The sequence below is a fragment of the Nomascus leucogenys genome, chromosome 6 (genome assembly GCF_006542625.1).
Source record: "Nomascus leucogenys isolate Asia chromosome 6, Asia_NLE_v1, whole genome shotgun sequence".
NCBI lineage: Eukaryota > Metazoa > Chordata > Mammalia > Primates > Hylobatidae > Nomascus > Nomascus leucogenys.
Genome location: NC_044386.1, coordinates 22,747,711 through 22,772,795, shown reverse-complemented (window position 1 = coordinate 22,772,795; position 25,085 = coordinate 22,747,711). Strand labels below are relative to the sequence as shown.

The window sequence follows — 25,085 nt, the reverse complement described above, 5'->3', positions numbered from 1 at the left end:
CCTATTTACCAAATTACTATCAAAATTTTTTTCTTATTACAGAAGGTTTTTCTTACCTTGAATATTTGACATAACTTGAAAGTTGTATATTAGTCTCCAAGATTTCATAATGTTTTTATAATATCATAAGCCCATTACATTGAATGGAAACATCATGGCATAGATGTAAAAAGATAACTGCATGTATTTACTTAGAAAAATTTAGCAGTAGCTAACACCTCTGCACATGCACATTCACACACAAACACATACAACATCCATTAGCCCAATTTTTGTAATGGTACCACCTTTAAGATATAAATTTACAAAAAGCATGCATAATCAGTTCTAATGTTATAGTGTTGCTATTTAAATACTTTCATTTTATTCTTGTAGAGAATTTTTTCTTTTGCTGAAAAGTCTTAAATACTAATATTAAAAATCATAGATTTCAAGATGAAGTTTCAACTTCCATCCCAATTTTTCCAAGGTTTAAAGTCTCAATTTCCTGTGTTCCTAAGTATTAGTAATTGAATGCATAAAAAGTAAAAGTTGAATCCTAAATGAAACATGAAGATTATATTATTTGTATTAGTCTTTTTTATGTATAATTAATGAACTGTGTAAGAGAATTCAACCACAACTTAAAAATCACATCGTAACTGGGTGGGAGCATATCATCCAATTTCCCTCACTCTAATGTGATGATTTATTTTTTTATACAGCCACTTGACTATGAGAGCCGAAGACTTTATACTCTGAAAGTCGAAGCAGAAAACACCCATGTAGATCCCCGTTTTTATTACCTAGGACCATTTAAAGATACTACCATAGTGAAAATCTCTATAGAAGATGTGGATGAACCTCCCGTTTTTAGTAGGTCCTCCTATCTGTTTGAAGTCCATGAAGATATTGAAGTGGGCACAATCATTGGTACTGTAATGGCAAGGGACCCAGATTCTATTTCCAGCCCCATTAGGTAAGTGTGCCTTTGAAAAATGAAAAAAGCCGGGCTCAGTGGCTCACGCCTGTAATCGTAGCACTTTGGGAGACCGAGGCGGGTGGATCACAAGGTCAGGAGTTCGAGACCAGCCTGGCCAACATGGTGAAACCCCGTCTCTACTAAAGATACAAAAAATTAGCCGGTAATGGTGGCACATGCCTGTAATCCCAGCTACTTGGGAGGCTGAGGCAGGAGAATCACTTGAACCTGGGAGTCGGAGGTTGCAGTGAGCTGAGATTGTGCCATTGCATTCCAGCCTAGGCGACAGAGATGAATCTGTCTCTAAAAAAAAAAAAAAAAAAAAAAGGAAAAAGGAAAACAAAATGTTGTTTAAAATGAAAAAAAAGCAGTAGAAATACATATACAGATCAAGAAATTCTATTTAAAACATTTAATGCGATGAAAGATACAAGAGTCCTTCCGTAAGTTGTATACAAATATGGTGAGCACAGGCATTTCTAGTAAATTGCCTCTGAATGTTTTTGGGGCAGGGCATGCACAAGCTTCATGGTTTTCTTCTTTTTATCATGCCCTTTAGACTGAAACCTTGCTTGTTACACCTGCCTGTCTCCTTATGGTGTTTATTGTTCTGATCCCTGGTACAGACCCAGGGTACTATGTCAACTCTGCATTTACAGTGCAACCAAACTACTTTGTGCTTTCAAGTTATTAAATAAAATGTAAGGTTGAATGAGAGAAGTTTTAACAGTGATAAAGTAGGCTGGATGTGCTAGCTCACACCTGTAATCTCAGCACTTTGGGAAGCCATGTTGGGCAGATTGCTTAAGCTCAGGGGTTCGAAACCAGCCTGGGGAACATACTGAGACCCTGTCTCTATAAAAAATTAGCCAGGCATGGTGGTGCACACTTATAGTCCCATCCACTCAGGAGGTTAAGACAGGAGGATCACTTGAGCGCAGGAGGTCAAGGCTGCCATGAGCTTCATTCACACCACTGCTCTCCAGTGACAAAGCAACACCCTATCTTCGTAAAAAAAGAAAATAATTGCAATGCTGCAATGTGGGTTATATTATGATTTTAGAAACTCCCCTGATGCACAGCCATCAAAGTTGAGAGGATTCTGTTTTATGTTATTTATTTATTCTGCCTTTTTCAAAAAATATGAGAACATTCTAGAAAGATGAGTCTTTTCAATTCTTGTTTTCCTTCTTATGACAGCTTAAAAACAGATGAGATGTGATGAACTCCTGAAAATTAAAAAGAATCAATGTTTCAATGACACTTGTTCTATTACTTTAAAGAAATACATATATTGACATACACTATTCAGCATGAAAATGAACACTTACTATAATCCATTAGTCCATCTTGTATTTTGGATTTCATTTGTTTTCTAAATCTCTGCAGGCTAATTTTCCTTGCTCATTTTCTACGTGAACCAGTCAAGTATGAGTTCAGATGGTCATTGTTCACTTTCTGAGTGCACTCTTATCTTTGTCCTACATATGCCACAGCACATGCAGGAAACTTCTAATTTTATATGCCATATGACTTGAACCAGTTAAAAATTCTATAGGGTCTGCCATATCTTCAAGTGAAGACATGTATTTTATGAATACCTATGTTACATTTAATTTCTATAATTTCACATAATTATGTGTTCTTATATTCACACACAGCATCACAGGTTACATATTGGCAGAAGAAACCTGTACATGCCAGCATGATATTCCCATAAATGCCTCTTCCCCAATTCATTTACCAACATCTATATTGCTGCATTCCTTGTGTTTTTGTTTTTCTTTTTCCTTTGAAAGTTTTATATAACCAACACACAGGCCTAATTTTCTTCATTAAATATTTACCAAGCATTTTCTTGGCAGAGATTCTAAGGTTTAGCAGGCTGTCTTCTGTGTTTCAGATTTTAAAATTGACTTTACGAAATAAAATATAATATTGTTATCTAAATGTATATCAAGTGGCATACTTAAATTGTAATACCAAGATATTTCTCCACACAATGAAATAGAATTTAAATCCTCCTATAGACATATAATTATTATATGTCAAAATATATCTGTGGATATTTAAAATAAAATGGTTAATGAGGATGCAAGTCCAAAGACTAGGAGGAAAGAATCCTCTTGTGTATATTATTATACATATTATATTCCTGTTATGTATATTATATTATGTATATTGTAATCCTCTTAGGTATAATATTATACATTTTATAGCAAAAATAATAGCTCCCTTGCTCATCAATGACAGAGGGTTTGCCATTAAAGTTGCTGTATACTTTGACTTTATACTAATTTGATGTAGAAAATTTAATGAATATTCTTGGATGTCATTCTTTGGATAGAACATATATATTTAAAAAAATAGGCTGGGCATGGTGGCTCATGCCTGTAATCCCAGCACTTTGGGAGGCCGAGGTGGGTGGATCATGAGGTCAGGAGATCCAGACCATCCTGGCTAACATGGTGAAACCCTGTCTGTACTAAAGAAAACAAAAAATTAGCCGGGCGTGGTGGCGGGCACCTGTAGTCCCAGCTACTTGGGAAGCTGAGGAAGGAGAATGGCGTGAACCCGGGAGGCAGAGCTTGCAGTGAGCCGAGATCGCCCCACTGCACTCCAGCCTGGGCGACAGAGCGAGACTCTGTCTCAAAAAAAAACAAAAAAAAATAGAATAGCCTTACTAATGCAATATGTCATTATGGGAAGGATCATACTTGACATGCTATAAATTGTGTCACATCTTGTGAATGTTAATACAGTAACCAAAGGGATTTTCTTAAAATGTGTGTTCTGGAAATTATTTTAGAAAGGAAAATGAAAGTTAACACATATAACTTTCCAATACAGAATTGCAAACTATACACTTTGAATCATATTTGAAAAAGAGCTGTGATCTCTGTGTATCTGCAAGGTAATGTCACATAATGTTCAAAATTTTATCATTACTTCTTCATTCTGAACTACAGGAAATAATTAAGAAAGAACACACATGAAATGGATTTAGCAAAATCAGTGATGCATGACAGCAGACGCTTTTATTGATTTATATTTTTCAACTTTATGTCATATTTCTACAGAAGTAAGGAACCTTATTATTTGCCAAAATGCCAGTTAATTAGGTCATTCTTTCTTTCATTTAACAAATATTTGTGGATCACCATATCAGAGATATTAACATGTTTCTCAAGGAGTTCTCAGTCTGTTAGAAAAGAAGACTCAGGATGATAATCAAATAATACTCACTGAGTGACTAGTAGAGTTTGACACTTGGTGTTTTCATGTTTTATTGTCTGTTTGAGATGTGAGATGAAATTAATTCCTAATACAATGTGGTAAATGGAAAGATGGTGGTAAAATCTGCTTTATGAGTGAAGGAGACAAATAGCTTCCACTTTACATCATCATGAGAGGCTACAAGGAAGAGGTGAAATTTATGTTAGATCTTTCAGTAATAAAATAATTATTCCAAGTGGAGAGACACAATGATTTTCTTAATATATTAATGTTAGATATGTAGTTTGATAAAGATAATGGGATCTATTTAAACTACATCAACCAGAATGTTAGTCTAGTTTTAGGCTTTAAAATGACACCCAGCACACCATGCTGGCAATCAAGTTGCAGGATAGTTTGCTGTTGTTTTTCAAATGCATATAGACTTTGATACAGATATATTAAAAACACAGCTATATTAAAAACTCTTATCCCAAACTACTTTTCTTTTTCTTTCTTTTTTTTTTTTTTTGACGGAGTCTTGCTCTGTCACCCAGGCTGGAATGCAGTGGTACGCAATCTTGGCTCACTGCAACCTCCGCCTCTGGGTTCAAGTGATTCTCCTGCTTCATCCTCCTGAGTAGCTGGGACTACAGGCATGTGCCAACACACCCGGCTAACTTTTGTATTTTTAATAGAGATGGAATTTCACCATATTGGTCAGGCTGCTCTCAAACTCCTGACCTCATGATCCGCCCACCTGGGCCTCCCAAGGTGCTGGGATTACAGGCGTGAGCCCCTGCGCCCGGCCATCCAGACTTTTCTATTTTTAAAATATCTCAAGTTAAAAGCAATATGTATAATAATGATACACATGGCTAGGAAACTGAAGCTACATGAGTATTATATCATGAAGCTACTAAACACCATAATAAGTTGATAGTCTATTACTATGATGAAACTAACATTGTCTCCAATTTTCCAAGAACAACATATAGCTTCCGGGAATGATCTTTTGCAATAAATCTTTGTATTATTCTTCTTCAGCAGAACTTCCAATAACCAAATAAAGTCAGTTGGCAATGTAACTGTCTGTAATTCCAACTGTTTTGTGACCAAATATATCAAAGTCAGTTGAATGAATATGACAATAGACAATAATTTAAATAACACAAGGATTCAGAAGAATAGCATTTAAATGCAGAGCAAAGTACCAATTTATGCCTTGAGGAGAATGTATGTGTGCAACTAGGAAAAGTCATTCAAACAATCTACATTCCAGATCAGCACTGTGTTCTTTCATGTAATTATCAGTGATATGTGTGTCTTTGCGTTTAACTGTTTTTTCTGCAAACTATTAATAATGCTACCATGTATTTTTTCTTGCCCTCCACATTCAGATTTTCCTTGGATCGCCATACTGACCTTGACAGAATCTTTAACATTCATTCAGGAAATGGATCTCTTTATACATCAAAACCTCTTGACCGTGAACTATCTCAGTGGCATAATCTTACTGTTATTGCTGCTGAAATCAGTAAGATGAATTTTATATATCTAACATATATCTAGATATGTTTATGTTTATATATTTTATGTAGTTTAACATATTTTATAGGTTTTATTTTATATTTAAAATAATGCATTCTCATTGGACAGATGAATTGTAATTTTCTCAGCGCTGATACTTTTTTTCAATATTTCCTACATCGATACATAGAGGGATACCTATAGTATTGGTAGAAGATGCAAAACTTTTATTTCTGCCTTCTTGGAGATTTTGGCTGAGCCTCATAATAACATTGACATAAAACAGATTAACAGGCCGGGCACGGTGGCTCATGCCACCGTGAAAACTGAAATGTTTTTATACTAGGATGACAAAGAGAGGCAATAGTGAAAAAGTAATTAAATGTATATGGAGAGCATAAATGAAGATAAAAATTTGTTAGCAAAATCTGAATCATTTGTATGGACTTGTCTTGGCCTCACTTACCATTTTTGATGATAAGAATGTTACTTTTCTTCTGGTATAGAGAGGACATCTTCTATGTGGAGGTTTTATCTCCTGCTTTCAGGAAGAAAAGGGGAGGAGCAGAGCACCCTTCTTACATCTGCTGTTTTTCAGTGTTTTTTAGTACCTTTAACTCAAAATAATCTTTATGCCAAAATGGCATATTTTGCCACCTTTCCGTATATATAAATGTATATTTAATATTAACTAATAAAAATGAGCTTGAATTATAGACTAACAATATTATCATTTGTGGAAAAAGTAGAAGTATTAAATTTGTCACTTGCACACTAATAATTAGGATCTATGCTAAATGCTGGATGCATATGATACCATTTAATCTTATGAACAAGCCTGTAGGTACATATTACTACTTCTCTTTTACAGATGAGGAATCCCAGGTATATATTGTTAATCAGAGTTCACATTAATCATATATGCCAGGTGTCATTCTAAAAAAAAGAATTTATTTTCTTCTAATATTTTTATTATCCTCATTTAACAGAGAAGGTACTAAGGCTCTGGGAACTTTGGTAACTTGCCCAAAGTTATGTCAGAGGTGGCACAACTGAGATTTGAAACCATGCCATTTCTAGATTCATTACTTAATTCCATAGCTAATTTACAAAATTTTATTTACTAAAACCTGATGGTTTTCAAACCACATTTGTCTCTAATAATGAAAGTTCTTGCCCATACTAGGACAATTTATGGGGCCTATTGTAAAATGAAAATGTCAGGTGCTTGTTAAAAGTAAATTAAGAAATGTGAGATGGAGCATTAAAACATGCAAGAGTCTCTTTTAAGGGTAAGGCCCTGTGGAACTGCTTGGGTCATATGCCCAGGAAGCCAGCCCTGCCAGCACAGGTACATGCAAACCTGTTCAAATGTTCTAATTCCCACGTTGTGATGTATGTGGTATAGAGCAACTCTTGACCTGTTTTTAAAATAAGCATTAATTAGGGACAGAATCGTTTTTTTAAAATTAAGCCCATAAATTTTAGATCTATAATACTAAGCTGAATCCACAAACATGTATCAAGGTCAAGTTATTTATTTGAAGTAACCACTGCAGGCTTTGGGAGGCAAAGCATTGGATGGGGCCGAATCACCGTGTCCCAGAACAATTGAATTAGGCTAGACAGATCATCAGCAATGAACTAAAAGCTTCAGGACAAAGTAATAGATTTAGCGTCTTTCTTACATCTGCCCCTGAAATACAGATTATTTTCAAATGATCCATTTTTTTCATAGTGAGATATAAATATCTATTTATATCCTCTTGTTCTCTCCATATAATTGCTATATTTGACATATAAAAGCTAAATACCCTGTGGATTTAGCTTTTGATTTTCAGGCTAACTAAATATTTCCAAGTTTTTCTTTTAAGGAAAGCTTTTATTTCTATCTGTATCCACATCCCCATAGTTAGATGTACCTAACATGATCCAATCTGGTCATTTCAGAATCATGATTGTGCTCTCTGCTTGATTCAATATCCTTGTTCAAGCCTAGTGAACAAGGAATTGCATTTTCCCTTACAGATATTTTGTGAGATTTAACCTCTAAAGCTAGTTGAAGTAATTACAATTCTGTAAAAAGCTAAGCCAATTACTTCTTTTTTTAAAGGACTGAATCTTTTTTTTGTCCTCAAATAAAATCAATCTGTAGAACAACTGCCAAAAATGCCTACCTGCCAAACCACAAACAGTCAGGATCCCATTATTCTGTTCTGGGCGTTAAATGCAACGAGGATGAGAGGGAAACAGCATACAAGGAATTTTTTCTACTAGACTTTAAACACTGGCTTTACAGTAAGTGTGTCATACATCACGCCCTGAGCAGGACACAATGACGTTCAAATGTACTTCTTACCAATATGTTTTAAGGCCTTGCTTCTAATGATTTAATTCTACATTCCATGCAAATATATCACATCATATGGCAGGCAGCACTCCAGGTAATTATTTAGTGCATCATATCACGGAATAACTCCTCTTTTTCTTCTTCAAAAATATTTTAAAATTCCATGTGGAGGCCGGGCGTGGTGGCTCACGCCTGTAATCCCAGCACTTTGGGAGGCCAAGGCGGGCGGATCATGAGGTCGGGTGATCGAGACCATCCTGGCTAACACCGTGAAACCCCGTCTCTACTAAAAAAATACAAAAAATTAGCCGGGCTTAGTGGCGGGCACCTGTGGTCCCAGCTACTCTGGAGGATGAGGCAGGAGAATGGCGTGAACCCGGGAGGCGGAGCTTGCGGTGAGCGGAGATGCGCCACTGCACTCCAGCCAAGGCGACAGAGTGAGACTCCGTCTCAAAAAAAAAAAAAAAACCAAAGCCATGTGGAGAATAAAACAGCTAAAATTAAGGTCGCAATCAATGACTTCATAATAAACTTGGGATTTTAGGGCATATTTGTTATAGAAACCAAAGAGCTCCTCTCATTACATCTGAAAATTTGACTATAATCATTGCAATACATTCTGTGGACAATAGAACTAAGTTTATGACTAAAGAACTCCAGTATCTATACTGTAGTTCTTATTCACAGAAATTCTCACCCAAAGCAGGTAAAACAGTTATATTTTTCTAATGTCTGTGATTTCTAGATAATTTAAAATTTCTCCATTTGGAGGCATGAAAAGGCCTGTGGATGCGTCGTCATGGCTTCACCTTAGGACATACATTTTAAGATCCTTTATTGCTGATACCTTCTTGCTACAGTAGAGTTTCCCTGAAGAACTTTGAGAGAAACTCAGGTGGTAAATACATGCCAGCTGCTATTCAGTTTGATTCTTCCTTGGAACACTTTATACTTTTATTTATACATAAGCGACAGCATCTGCCAGCAAAAAATATTAGTGTAAGCACTGTTTTTTGAACAGGTGGCTCCAGGCTCCATGCTTTACAAAGTACATTCATCCCTGTGGATTTAGCTTTTGATTTTAAGAGCCTTGAGTTATTTGTAAAGACCCTGGAGAATCTCTATATTGTGTTAGGGAAGGGGCCGACGACGGAATTTTTTAGTTATGAAACTTTTGTCTCTCCTGGCTCTGTGGCATCATTAGAAAGTGAATTGTTACCAACAAGGGTTATTTTTATGTCAAGACTTTATATTGAAAGGAAATATTTTGCTTATGTCCACTCACTATATGATTAGGTTAAAGAGCACATTCCAGAAAATATGAAAGAAGCATACCTTCCCACTTTTCTCCATAGCAACAAGTAGATAGCAAAAGGTCCATTTGTAGAGAACCCCACGGCTCTGGGTATTAGCAAATGGTCTGGCACAGAGGAAGTGGAAAATAATGAGATAGCATTTTTCTCCTTTTTTTTTTTCCTCCTCTCTCCACTTCTTCTCAAATGCACACCTCTTCAGACTCACATTAATGGTAGGAAGGCTAATTAATGTGTTTTTATTAGGTGGATACTTTATGTGGAGAAAGCATAAGTTTTTAAGTAACGTAAGAAAGTGAACAAGATATAATAATGATAACAAAGATGATGGTAATGATTATAGTCAACGAATATTGAGTCCTGATCATTAAACTGATACTTTCATAAGAAATTTTCACGCATTAACTCCTAATTTTACAAGTAACTCTGTGAGCTTACAGGTTCTACTTTGATTTATATTGAGTAGACCAGGACATTGAATACGTGGAGTGAGTTGGCCAAAGTAACATAAAAAATGAGTGGTGAACTTGGGAATCAAAGCAGCAGCTATGTTAGACTCCAGGGCCTGAACCCTAAACCTCCTGGTGCACTAACAAGTGGATAATTTGCAACAACATATTAGCAAATAAGAAGTTAGAACCAGACAACGGAATCCACGTGGGTTCAGAAGACTGCAGTAAGACTTAAAAGGATTGGTGAAGAAAGGATGCATTTTAAATTTTCTCTTGTAAAGAGGGATAAATGCACTTCGATTCTGTCTGCCTTTCTTTATTCTCTCTCAGCCTTGTAAATATATCCCTGCTAAGTAGTCTGTTCTTATATATCATTTTTTAAGTGCTGATTTTAATATTGGAGTAACATTCAATTATATGGAGAGAACAAGGGGATATAAATTATTTCTAGTAGTAATATACTTCCTATTTGTATGTGACAATATATTTTACCTTTGTATCTGAAAATTATTTAGATTACCTTAAGACGTCAGATAAATTTTACAAGGCTAAATGATATCCACAGCCCATGTTGGTTGAGACCGTTTAATAAGGTTGCCATTGTCCCCTAGCTATTCTGCTATTGTTTTGTTTTGTTTTCAGCTATTTATAGTCTTTATTGCATTATATTGCTCTTCAGCTTCACTTTTCCAAAATTTACACAGTTTAACAGTATCCAAAGACTGAGATACTGACATCATAAAAGCTGATGACTATAAACTGAATTTAAAATGTAAATATACTCTCAGCTAGCATAAGTACCCAGAAAAATCTATAATAGAAAAAATGCAATTATAACCAATACAGGGTTGTTACTCAAAGCTAAGCTAAAGTGGCATTTATATTTTTATTAATTTACATATCAAAACAAGTTTGAAAATGCATCTTTTTTTTTTTTTTGAGATGGAGTCTCATTCTGTCACCCATGCTGGAATGCAGTGGCACGATCTCGGTTCACTGCAACTTCCACCTCCTGGGTTCAAGTGATTCTCCTGCCTCAGCCTCCCAAGTAGCTGGGATTACAGGCTCTTGCCACAACACCTGGCTACTTTTTGTATTTTTTTTATAGCGATAGGGTTCCACCATGTTGGTCAGGCTGCTCTCGAACTCCTGACCTCAAGTAATGCACCTGCCTCAGCCTCCCAAAATACTGGGATTACGGCTGTGAGCCATTGTGCCCAGCCAGAAATGCATCCTTTTATGTGAGAACTTTGATGCTGTTGATTTCAGCATTTGTAGCAAAAGGTATGATTAGAATCCTGTTTCTTATTACCGAGCTAATTTGTGACAATAGATTGTAATGCAAAATTGAGCTAGAACGTTGAGATGGTACCAGCAATAATTATACTAATAAAATATTTGAATCTTCATATTTCATCATAAATTTCCCAACTAGTTTGTAAAATAAGTAGCTATATAATAGAATTTTCAAACAGAAATTTAAGAGCAGTTGTTGAAATACATTTTGGTGATAAAAGTAGTCACAGACATAGGTTTTATAACAGTTACCACTTACGAGCGAATGATCTTAGATAAGTTACCAATTTATTTAAAACTATTTGTTCAGGCAACCCACTCGGTCCCCTTCCACGCTGTGGAAGCTTTGTTCTTTTGCTCTTAGCAATAAATCTTGCTGCGGCTCAAAAAAAAAAAAAAAAACCCACACAACAACAACAAAAAACTATTTCTTCATCCAAAAAAAAGGTAAAAATTAAATGATATATAATGAAATATAACAAGGATTTAATAAATAAGTGTTCTTATTTTATATATTTGGACAATAAGGACACCAATATAGTGTGAACTCAATTATACTGACTTGTACTTTTAACATGATTTTCCAAAATAATAATAGTACCCTTGTGCCCAATAATAACTGAATTCATGACTACTTAATTAGGCTCTGCAGTAATTTTCTTTATTGCATTTGCTCATTATGTTAGTAGAATGATTGCAATGCTTATTTTGTATGTGAGCACTTAATATCCACAAGATGCCTATATAAATTAAATTTGATGCACAAATTTATCTTCCTAAACAACATTTTTCTTCCCCTTTTCTAGACAATCCCAAAGAGACAACACGCGTGGCTGTTTTTGTGAGAATTTTGGATGTTAATGACAATGCCCCACAGTTTGCTGTGTTCTATGAAACTTTTGTATGTGAAAATGCCAGACCAGGGCAGGTAAGCCCCTACAGGATTAAAACTATGGAAAGATTTTAACTGTATGCAAAATATTTTCTTTTCAAAATCCTGAGAGGAAAGAATGGAAACACTCATATACAGTCCCAATATAATTTTTAAAAACCGTAACTGACGTTTTTAAAGGTGAAAATATTTTTAAAAGCCATATACCAGGTTTCATATTTCCTTTGTAAAGTTCTAATGCATGAATAAAATTTTATTGTTGCCACAAAAGTTGAAGCATAAGAAGAAATAGCTACTTTCAAAATTTTCAAAAACAAAGACAGGCAAACTCCTAAGACCGCTGGCTGTGTCATTAAATAAATACTGATACCTGCTAGAGAAATGAAAGATGAATGCTGTGGAAAACCAGAGAGAAATGTATGGGAGCAGCAGAATATTTAATCACTATTCTGATGTGTGCAGATATGGTTTTGCATCAGGGCAGCAGAACTTGCTCCTTAGACTTACATATTGCATTTCATCATTACAGCAACATATGAAGTGCTTAATGACTTGGTTTTAGTACTTTAAAACATTTTTTCTGCATCAGCTTTGTTTATAATTCTGTAAGTCTTTTCCTCAGTGGACTCATTTTGTTGATTGAAAAGCTCCAGTGTATACGGCTGAAAGAGGATGCTCTTAATTGGTTTGAGTGCTATCTTCACAGAAGGAAGCTGCGTGGTATAAATAATAATTGGGAATCAAATGTGTTTTATTAAAAAAAAGAACCATCATGAAATTGTATTATGTTTTGACATTATTTGATACTCTTTATAAACATCAATGTCATTGTTACATTTTTATGCAAATTATATTGTGGAATAATTCAAATTCTTCTTTTTGAAGATTCTAACAGGAATTCAATAGCCTGTCTGTTGTTTGAATATGGTAAAATTGCTGCAATTTGATTCATTTTTTTAACTTGAAAATGTTATGGAAATGTTTAATTTGGAACATTTAAATGACTTAGCTGCTTCCCACTTACTACTTAATGAAACAGTGCATGCCCCAAAAATACCATTCCAAGTCGTCCTCTGCTTGGCAGGCTCAGCATGATATAAGCTGAAGTCTTTTCTCTAAGAGATAAATTACGCACTTTGCTACTGCTGCATACATTGCTCCCTCTATGGTTATTCTATTTGATTTTCAAAAGATATCTTTTCAGAGCATTCAAGTCATTATAAATACTGATTTACAAATGTATTCAAAATATACAAAATAGAAAGTATGTTTGTTTATTTTCCTTCTGCCTATTTTCTTTTTAACTATAACTGGCTCACAACGTCTCCATACCTTTTGGACATTTAAAAAACAGCTGGCATATTGAAGGAAAATAATCAAAAGATGATTTTAATAAAAAGGGAATTAGCCTATCTTGACCCACCTGATAGGAAGAGGATGATTAATATTTTTTGTTGAATTGGCTGCCTGTGCAATAGCCTCCCATACAGGCAAATTCTAATAAGACCAGTTTGTTAGATGTCACTTTGGCCTCATAGGCTGCAAAATGCCTTGGTTAAACTAAACTGGTATATATTAAGGGATGAGATTCTAGGTTATGACATCCCAGCAGGCAAAATCAAAGTGGTAATTTGATAAAATTCTTGTTCAGAGCCTTTTTAAAATTAATTCGTTAGCTCTGACTCCCCTTCTCCTAGGAAAGCAGAAGAATGTCAGGGTTCCTAGGTGTGCTTTAGTTACTTACGGTGTATCTCAGTCCACCCAACACTCCTCTGAATTAACTGCTCTTTAAGAGTAGCACTTAGAACACCAACATGGAAAATAATCCATTCATTTGGTTGTGGACAAAATGAGGTGACAAATAAAACTAATGGCCATTCCCTGCTCTTGCTTGTTTTCTGATCTAAGGGTGGAATTTCTCCTTGGAAATGTTGCAACTTTTAACTGATGTAATATTAGTAGTCCCCTCGTGTGCTTGAACTAGGCTGCTTGACCCTTCACCTTTTCCATCTCAGAGAGAGTCAGAGGACCTCAGCAAAAGAGAGGACAGAGGGCTGGCTGTTTTTGTTTTTCGTTCTATCTTGTCTCATTCACGCCTACTCCTGGAGTCAATAAACCATATTTTAAGTAAATAAAATACATTTTAATAATTTTAATCTTCATGGAAAGAATTTAATACCACAGATTTTCCAAGGAAATCTGTATATGCTGCTTTTATTTCTCTTCAATAGTATCTAAGTGACTTATCAAACCACATATCAACTAACAACAAATATGAAACCAAATGGCAACTAAGCCTTTAAGAAACCAAAAATATCCCATTACATATTTTCCATAGAAAAAGCTAAAACATATTAAAACTTCACCAGTTTTCTAACTTTAAATATCCTAAAACCCATTCATTGTTCCAGACACCATAATAATATGATCACTGAAGCATTCCTCAAGTCGATTTAAGATTATTTTAGAGCCGGGCGCGGTGGCTCACGCTTGTAATCCCAGCGCTTTGGGAGGCCGAGGCGGGCGGATCACGAGGTCAAGAGATCGAGACCACAGTGAAATCCCGTCTCTACTAAAAATACAAAAAATTAGCCGGGCGTGGTGGCGGGCGCCTGTAGTCCCAGCTACCCAGAGAGGCTGAGGCAGGAGAATGGCGTGAACCCAGGAGGCGGAGCTTGCAGTGAGCCAAGATTGCGCCACTGCACTCCAGCCTGGGCGACAGTGCGAGACTCCGTCTCAAAAAAAAAAAAAAAAAAAAAAAAGATTATTTTAGAATAGCCCAGTGAAAATAGAAATCAATTCTATGCTTATTACTTCCCTAACAAACAACTGAAAAGGGTTCAAGGATGCTTTTTTGCTTTTTTTTTCTTTTTCTTTCTTTTCTTTCTTTCTTTTTTTTTTTGTTTGTTTGTTTGAGAAGGAGTCTCTCTGTTGCCAGGCTGGAGTGCAGTGAGTGGCGTGATCTCTGCTCACTGCAACCTCTGCCTTCTGGGTTCGGTTCAAGTGATTCTCCTGCCTCAGCCTCCCAAGTAGCTGGGACTGCAGGTGCACGCCACCACGCCTGCCTGATTTTTTGTATTTTAGTAAAGGCAGGGTTTCACCATGTTAGCCAGGATGGTCTCGATCTCCTGACCTTGTGATCCGCCCACCTTGACCTCCCAAAGTGCGGAGATTACAGGCGTGAGCCACGGCGCCTGGCCAAAAGGGTGCATTTTACCAGCACAAAGGAAATGTTCTCATTAACGGAAACTCCAAGGCTTCCCATAGAAAAAGCTAAAACATATTAAAACTTAACCAGTTTTCTAACTTTAAATATCTTAAAACCCATTCATGGTTCCAGACACTGTAATAATATGATCACTGAAACATTCCTCAAGTTGATTTAAGATTATTTTAGAATAGCCCAGTGAAAACAGAAATCAATTATATTGTTGCTAAGGAGATAAAATGACTTCTCTGTGCACTTTTCTTCATATGCTCAAAATGAATACTGGAAGTCACAAGTTTTTGTTTGTTTGTTTCCTAATTGTGGCAAACTTTTTTATTGGAAATGGACCAAAATGAGTTTGTCTCCAGGACAAAAACAAAACAGTGGGTGCTTATAGAAAGAGCCAGGGAAAATAATTTTACCTCCTTGTTGCCAAGTTCTGGTATCTGTTACCAGTCTTTATGGCACATTTAACCAAAACAAAAGCTCTGTGATTTTTAACATATGGTTGAAAATGGAAAGGAAGACTAGATTGAGAGGCAAATTCAGGATATGAAGAAATTGAACACTAGAAGTAATATTTTAAATGAAAAAAGACCTATTATCTTGTAAAGGATGTAAGTGCCTCCATCTGCAATAGCAAAGCCTTAAGGTCATAAAAATATATTTTAATGTAATACAGATTCTGCAACACATGATTCTATTTTGTTTGTGTCATCTCTATGAGTTTGACTTACCCCTTTTATAATATCCAATGAAAATGTATAAATTAACTACTGATCTTTAAATCAGTAGTGCTATAATATTTGATTAAAATAACACATTTTAATTAAAGATTTTAATGTTAATTTTTAAAATTTCTTATAGATATATGTAAAGATGTCACCATTTGTTTTTTGAACTGCATTATTTTGATCCATAAAAATAAATTGAAATTATACTTTGTAAATTTATTTTGAGGGAAAATACACAGTTGGAAATGTATATTTATTCTGAAACATTTGAGTTTCCATTTTCAAAGGCCATTAGCCCTATCTTTACATTTCCGTCACTTTTTGTGTCTGTATGTGAATGTTAAAATATTAATCTTAATGACTAAGGATTTCTAGTAGTCTACTGTCTTTTTTGATGTTATTCCATTTATGTTATTTTTTCCTCTTCAATATATTCTTATAAATCATTATTTGAAAATGAAATCCTTAAGAGTATATTTGACAGACAAGAAATCAGTCAAGAAATGTTTTTGCACTGAATTGACACATCTTAAGTAGTGTTAGTTGACAATATTTTGACTTTATTAATTTTAATAGATTTATATTCTTGCTTTTTTATAATTCTTGCTTATATTTAATTTTAAGTTACAATTAAAATTTAGTCAAATAATTATGTCACTATGTTTTTAAAATGTACTTTTGAAATAATTCAAAGTTTTAAATGATGTTTTTCTTGCTGCTTATTTCTAGGCAATAAATATAAATCTTTGGTCCAATTATATTTCTTGTATCCTTTTGAAATAAATGGTTAGGGTTGTAATTAAATAGGCTACTATCACAAATATATCACATTTTCATTGCTCTAAGACATTTTAAAAGAAAAGTAATCTAATACAGATAGTTGTAATGATTTATTTCTTGTAATTTTTCACATAACATTTTTAACTTGAAATCACTTGTTAAACCAACAAAATATCAGCAACAAATATTTTCACCCAACATCCACACAACATTGAGTAAAAAGTGTATTGCTTTTAGTTAAGCATAAATTTGACTATGTAGGCATCAGTGTACATATTTAACAACTTTTGAGGCCGTCTTCAAAATTAAAATATGTAAAAATATTCAAATGGTATTATGAATATGTTAAAGAACAAAAGGAATATAGATGCAAAAAAACCTACCTATGACATATATATACATCTTACATACATTTTTGTATATTAGTTAATCATATCATATGTCCAAAGCAGTGATCTGATTATATATTAGGGGCTAAATTGTCTACTTTGCTACCATATGGCTTCTTATGTTTTCTCTTACCGTAAAATCAGAGTTTACCTTTTTAAAATAATTCCCACATAATATATATGTTGAATTTTTAAAATACAATTTTATTGAAAGTGTAAGTTAATTGAACTTTGACTGTCAAGGTTTCTAATAATGTTTAAGACTCTGTTAAAAAGTGATACATAACATTACCTATAAAATCTCTACATTCCTTGACCATTTTTCATTTTATTTTTGGGGAGAAACAAAGCATAGTCACAATAATTTCCTAAATTTTTCTGACATTAGAAAAACTCTTCCAGATCAATGTGTAAATGCATATAAAAAATCTCGTTTTAAGTGTTATATCTAAATTAATAAAACCCTATATAATTTTTTATTTACCAGTTTGAAGTAAAGGATATGATCCAAAAGAGATAGAGATGAGAGAGGGAGAGATTATTAAAATCAAAGTAATAATTAAAAGATGGATTAACTCAAGGATACATTCACAAGAAATAAAAGTCAATTATTTTGAACAACTTTAGACAAAATGAAGATCTTAAGTGCAGATTATACCCATGGATAAGAGATATATTGATGAGATATATTTTTCTTTCTCTGCAGCTAATACAGACTATAAGTGCAGTAGACAAAGATGACCCTTTAGGCGGACAGAAATTTTTTTTCAGTTTAGCTGCTGTCAATCCAAACTTCACAGTACAGGATAATGAAGGTAAATTTTAGAACTTGTTCACTATGACTTATGATGATATCAACAGGAAATTTCCCGAGTGTAACCATTGCAATATATATGCCATATCAATTTATTGATCTGAGTTATACAATTTTGTTTTAATCAAGTATTTGATATATTTAGTAAACCCATCTTTGGCAATGTGTACTCTCTTCAATTTTAAAATAATAAAATATCTGAAAGAGGTCTCTTTATGGATGTTAAAAAATGATTGTGTCTTGATAAGATTAGAAAGGCCGGAGATAATTCTTACAACAATAATATAGGACACATAGGGTAGAGAAATGAATGATTCAGTGAGACTCTTACGCAGACTTCAGTGAGATTTAGCAGCAGCAGATTCACCAAAGCCAAATATGCATAAGGGAGTGAAAAGAATGAGAAGTAGCCTGTGAGGTGATTCAGTACAAAGGCATTGTTACAAAGGTACTGTTGCAATGGCAAGATGCATGCCTCTTGAAGGTTAAAAAACCTTCTTCTACTTTGTTATTGATTTAAAACATGCAACAATGCGTGAAATTTACCTAATCCATTTTCTTCATGAGTATTGGATTGATGTGTGTTCTGTATGTGTGTAAGCACACACGCACAGATGCACATAAATTAAAAAACACACATTTAGTATGGTTTTTCTCTTGGTATGCAAAATAGGTCTTTTGAAAAGAGAAAAGCCAATTGTTATCATCTATGTAATCTTGGTAAATGATTCACTTATAAAAATGTACCACTTTGAAAACAGTACAGAGGAATTACGTGAAAACCTAATAAATAAACAATTTATAGTATATTTCTCAAATGAATTATTTGTCTTATCTATATATTAATTGCATTGTACTTATTTTTTAGGAAAATGTATATCAATTTTATATTTTACATAAATATGTTTTTATTTATATGTTAAACCTTGGTTACCACATTGGGAAAAATTTACTGTCCCAAACCATTTGTAATATTTTAAAATTTGTTTTAGATAACACTGCCAGAATCTTAACCAGAAAAAATGGATTCAATAGACATGAAATCAGTACCTATCTCTTGCCTGTGGTGATATCAGACAATGATTACCCAATTCAGAGCAGCACAGGCACACTGACCATTCGAGTGTGTGCTTGTGACAGCCAAGGCAACATGCAATCCTGCAGTGCTGAAGCCCTACTCCTCCCTGCCGGCCTCAGCACCGGGGCCTTGATCGCCATCCTCCTCTGCATCATCATTCTACTGGGTAAGAAACCTTAAAAACAATGGGAGCATTTTCTAGGCTCTTTACTTTAGTATGATTTTGAAGAATTGTTGCTATTAAAATCCCTCCCCAAAACCAACCCCCAATTTTAAGATAAACATAAATTAACTATGTGATATTCTTTATATTAAAATATTTTATTTGATCGGAATATATACAAATATATAAAGAATTTTTGTTATAGTTGTAGTAATAGCAGAACTTTACCTAATGGGGTCTAGAATTCATTCTAATGTGAATCAAAATAAAAATCAAAATATTTAGAAAACCAACAACTGTCTTTTACCACAGTGCAGTAAACAAAGGAAAAGGCAAGAAGAACGAGTGCAGAATGGCTTGTGTAGGAGCTTGGAAATTTGAGAGACGAAATTCTTGGTAGCCATGCTGAATGTTCTAATGGAATTAAGAGATCTTTGGAACCTAGGTCCAGTGAACAAATGAAAGGAGACGCATCAGTGGCCAGGACCCCAATTATTTTATTGCTGGCCCATTATTTTCCTCCTGAGTGGTGCAGTAACAAGAGTCTGGGGCAATGGTTCTTCTGAAACATCCTCCATACAGGAATCAAGTAGGAGTTGGAAGAGATGGAAGATAACAGTAGGATCTCAAACCCCAACTCTGTAAGGTGGACATTAATCAATCTCAATAAGACTAAAAACAACAAAGACAAAAGTTGATAACATTTGTTAGAATAACAATTCAGGCCGGGTGTGGTGGCTCACGCTTGTAATCCCAGCACTTTGGGAGGCCGAGGCGGGCGGATCACGAGGTCAGGAGATCGAGACCACGGTGAAACCTCCTCTCTACTAAAAATAACAAAAAAATTAGCCGGGCGTGGTGGCGGGCGCCTGTAGTCCCAGCTACTCGGAGAGGCTGAGGCAGGAGAATGGCGTGAACCTGGGAGGCAGAGCTTGCAGTGAGCCGAGATCGCTCCACTGCACTCCAGCCTGGGCGACAGAGCAAGACTCCGTCTCAAAAAAAAAAAAAAAAAAGAATAACAATTCAAAAACTTGACATAGAAGCACTTCCCATCAGCATTCCTGTATTCAATAATTGCTAACTTTTCGTACATACAAAATAAAGTTAAATACAACTTTAGCGTTCATCTTAAATTTTAAAATAATGTAGACAATAATAAATTGTAGCAATATTTTTATGATTATAAAAAGAGAGCACGTTTTTATATGAAGTTAAGGCCTGGGCAACAACAAAAAAATGGATTAAAAATATTTCCACGTTCTTTATTTGACTTGATTATGTCTACTTCATTCTATAGATGTTTCCATTTTTCTACTTTTATCATAGCATTTATGCACTTTCACTCTGTGTTTAAATAACAGAAAGGTGAATTACTTATGACAGATAAATCATTAAATGGATGAATTGAATAATTCAAGCTTAGATTTTTATGTAGTTCAGGAAATGAGAACATGCATATTAAAAAAATACATTTTATAATTTGTTACTATGAAATGAAATCCAGAACAAAACTTTTCCCTGTACTACGAAAAATATATACCTCATTTTATTTCATAGAACGAGAATTTGGTGTAATTTTATTTTTGTAATTTGACTTACCATTAGTACAACAAACATTGAGGAAAAGTTAATAAATGTGCTTTACAATAGTTGAATCCACAATTGCAAATATGAATAATATAAATATTATATTATTATTAATAATATATTATTTGGGGGATTTATACTTTAAATCATATTGAAAACTTGTTCTATTAAAATATGTAATTAAAATGAAAGTCTCTAGTAAGAATAACATTGATGGTAGCAAGTTTTTAGCACATGTTTACTGTGTTTCAGACTGTCATTGGCACTTTGCCATGACAACCTTTTTCACTTGACAAAAACTGTCTGGCATGTGTGGTGTTATTATTTTCATTTTATGCGTGATGACTGAAAATTCAAAATATTCAGAACATATTCCAAGGTCACACAATTTCTCAGTGGTTGAGCTAAGGTACCTTGCTGTTGCTATTAGTCAGTGTATACAGAGATTCCCAGTGAAATCTGTATTTCCACTTCTATTATGGCTGGATGGAGGCCTCACTATCTTACATATTCACTAAAATCATATTAAAATAGATTTTTACCTGGTTTACTTTCCCTCCAAACAATGATATTTCATTCTATAATCAGGAGCAGACTGCTTTTAACTGCTTTTGAATTAAAATCAGATTAAGTATTCGCTCTAGTTTTGTTAGTTTAAACCTATTTTTTGTGAGTATTTCTGTTACCCTAATCAAAAAACATGCAAAAAAGAGGGAAATGAACTTGGACTTGGAGCGAATCGTAATAAGTTGTCATTATCCTCAACATTAGAAGGTTTTTGCTGGGCAAGGTCATTTGATGATAAATAATCTGAGATTTAAAATCTTTACACATTTTTATGTGCGTAAATATATGAATTTAGGCAAAATAAAATGGCATATTTTCTTAAAAGCTTGAAGAATACACTTTTTAAAAAGCTCGGCCTATTTGCTTTTTAATTACTTGGCCAAGAACACTTATCAATGGCTAAAACTTTCTTTTTCATGACATTAAAAAAGTTTATTGTTTGCCCTCTCTCACAGGTTGAAGACAAACTAGTCTGTGCATTCCATGTTAATAAAAAAGAAAACATAATACCCCTTCATATAATAATGTAATTAATTACATACTCTTTAAATGTGTGTTCTAAGAAGCTAAATAAATACTTGTATCAATATTTATTCATCCTTATCTTATCTGAGTTCACACTTTTTCCCTCAAATCCTTTTAAAGGTTGAGGATCAAAATGTTTGAGAATAATGAGTAAGGGTGAGAAACTCTAATGCAATCAGAAGAATTTGATATTAATTTTCTCTTATCATTTATGCTATTACCACTGTTTTGATTATGAGTATTGTCTCTCATTGAAGTGGGAAAATGTCGTTTTCGAGCAATACACTTTTCTATTATGAATCTAGCCAAGATTCATACATTTTTGGGGGGAGTTAATTCGGTGTTGCAGTTTGAGAAATTTACTCTTTGCCATCTTGTAACCTAACAATTTTTTGGGGGGGGTCTCATGCAAGGTATATATTTTCATGGAAACGTTAGAAATTTCTCAATTCACCTAACTCTAAATAATCTGGGGTTTTTTTCCAATAATTACAGCATTCTTGTAATTAAGTAACAAAAATATGTAAGTTTACCAGCGAAGCTATTTAACAGAAGTCAGTACTCAATATCTTGTGAAGGATGCTGCTTTTTGCTATTCTGTAAAGGCTTTGAAAAAAGTAAGCATCATGTTGTCCTTTTAAATTGTCTTACTTGAAGCTGAATTCAATTTGTGTAGATTTATACACACAAATTTTATATAGTATCTTATGTTCCTTATTTAATGCAGAAGATAAATATTATCTGTACTATGAGGAACTAAATGGTTCCTAGGAAAATAAAGTGTAAGTCACTATATTTAAGGAATATTTTACGTTGTTTTAAAAATAAATTAGAAACACTGATCTTAAACACCACCCACCCTTGCTAAACCCTTCAGCGTCTCCCCTGACACCTCCCCCAAACTGTGGGAAGCACAAAATTAATCTGAAAGTCTAAGCTGTTATAGAAAGCCTGAGTAACTTAAACTTTTATAGTATTTCCGCTCGTTATTTATAGTGTTTTGAACGGACGTCTAATGTATCTTCTTGTCTTTTTTCAAGTTATAGTAGTACTGTTTGCAGCTCTGAAAAGACAGCGAAAAAAAGAGCCTCTGATCTTGTCAAAAGAAGATATCAGAGACAACATTGTGAGCTATAACGATGAGGGTGGCGGAGAGGAGGACACCCAGGCCTTTGATATCGGCACCCTGAGGAATCCTGCAGCCATCGAGGAAAAAAAGCTCCGGAGAGATATTATTCCAGAAACGTTATTTATTCCTCGGAGGACTCCTACAGCTCCAGATAACACGGACGTCCGGGATTTCATTAATGAAAGGCTAAAAGAGCACGACCTTGACCCCACCGCACCCCCATACGACTCACTTGCAACCTATGCCTATGAAGGAAATGATTCCATTGCTGAATCTCTGAGTTCATTAGAATCAGGTACTACTGAAGGAGACCAAAACTACGATTACCTCCGAGAATGGGGCCCTCGGTTTAATAAGCTAGCAGAAATGTATGGTGGTGGGGAAAGTGACAAAGACTCTTAACGTAGGATATGTGTTCTGTTCAAACAAGAGAAAGTAACTCTACCCATGCTGTCTCCACTTCACAATATTTGATATTCAGGACCATTTTCCTGCCAGTCAGCACAATTTTTTTTTCCCATTTACTTCTTAATTTGTTCATTAATTACATTAATTCTTTCCTGTAGGATGTCTCATGGAATATATACGACATTTTATTTAATCACTTCCAAGAGCCAAAGCTATGGAAATACAGTGTTGTCCATCTTAGTAAATAAAAGATAATTTCAGAAACATGAACAGGATAGTTCTCCCTTAAGCAACCTCACAAACAAGCCGCTTCTGTTAGATACATGTCCTGCCCTTGCAAATGAAGCTTTTAAAAAGGTGAAGAAAAATTTTAAGGTATATCCTGTTCTGTACATTAAATTAAAAAAACAAAAATGTACATGTGATGTTAGTAGGTGTGATATGCAACCTGGTATACAGACATTTGTGCAATTTCATTTCATCAAATTCTATCTGCTAATGTTTTATATTTATATTTTTGTATTTATTTTTAAGAAAATAAACCGGTTTTTACAACTACTTTGTCTGTAGCTTCTTTTTTTCCCTAGGATGGAAGACGTTCTCCCTGAACTAAATATCTTGATACAAAATTACCTTACATACAGGTAAGAACACAATGTCATTATCATTAGTATTCAAAGTGCTAACCAAATTAATATGATTTAGGTAAGAATTATGTTTCCAGCGAGTCTTGATATGCTGTGATATGTGGAAAACTCTTCATATACAAAGTAACAGTCATTTATAAAACACATAAAACTTTGCCATTTAAACAAACTTAAAACATGGCCATCCTTATGCTAAATATCTCAAGACACCAGCAATGCAGTAATTTCATTTTGTTTATATTCACTAAAATCATACCTGAAAGAATAAAACATTTTCTCATTTTTTACGGCATTCATGCCATTGACGTTTATAGAGAATAATAGTTCAGGCAGATTTCAGACTAAAAGAATCCTTTAATGGAACATATACTTACCTCCCATGGTGACTTTGAAAATGCCTACTAATGACAGTAATAATGCAGAATATTCCATTAAGACACAGCTTTACAATTATATCAAGATTTTAAAATGCATGATACATTTGTTTGTAACAAAGCCTGCTTTTCTGTCAATGATTCCATAGAAAGCAAGAAAATAAAAATAAAAAAATTATAACACTGGCAGCTAATTATCCAGAGTTCCTAAGAATCATGAAAGTTAGCTGACACTCACTGATTCCTTATTTCTCAACCTCCACAACAGGATTTATTTATAAAAGGAGCACTTTGTTGGGCCTAGACTAGGAAGCCACGTTCCCTGCTGAGTATATGGTAAATAATACCGAAGATCAGTGTGCTCTCTACTTAGGGGAAATGCTGTGCTTTTGGACTGAATCAAGGTGCAATACTGACGTGTCCTTAATGTAGAATTATTTCAATCTTATTAAATGGTAATATTTTCCCAACTTCCAGGCTGAAAGGGCCCACATCACTCTGAACACAGATATTTTTGTTTGCATGTTAGCCTGATTATAAAAGAAAAACAACGTATATTCTAGTTAAAAATACAGTTGTGTGACAAGACTAAACGATAACACGATTTGGCAGATTTCCTCTTTTCCAAGAACTCATTCATTTTTACTGAAGGCTAGGTGTCAAAAGGACAAA

The 25,085-nt window shown here is 34.3% G+C and overlaps 1 protein-coding gene across 2 annotated transcripts in view; it reads left to right on the top strand.

Moving 5' to 3' along the window:
• CDH10 (cadherin 10) overlaps positions 1-23,950 on the top strand; it is a 155,057-nt gene extending 131,107 nt beyond the window's left edge. The window contains exons 7-12 of one of the 2 annotated variants that reach the window (XM_030813936.1): positions 705-958; positions 5,578-5,714; positions 11,925-12,046; positions 17,828-17,936; positions 18,928-19,179; positions 22,902-23,950. In XM_030813936.1, the coding sequence (XP_030669796.1) occupies positions 705-958; positions 5,578-5,714; positions 11,925-12,046; positions 17,828-17,936; positions 18,928-19,179; positions 22,902-23,386 (1,359 nt within the window). In that variant the 3' untranslated portion in view covers positions 23,387-23,950. Of the gene's footprint in view, positions 1-704; positions 959-5,577; positions 5,715-11,924; positions 12,047-17,827; positions 17,937-18,927; positions 19,180-22,895 lie in introns of both variants that reach the window. The other variant, XM_003263183.2, reaches the window with a different exon arrangement.
• Positions 23,951-25,085: the final 1,135 nt, after the last annotated feature.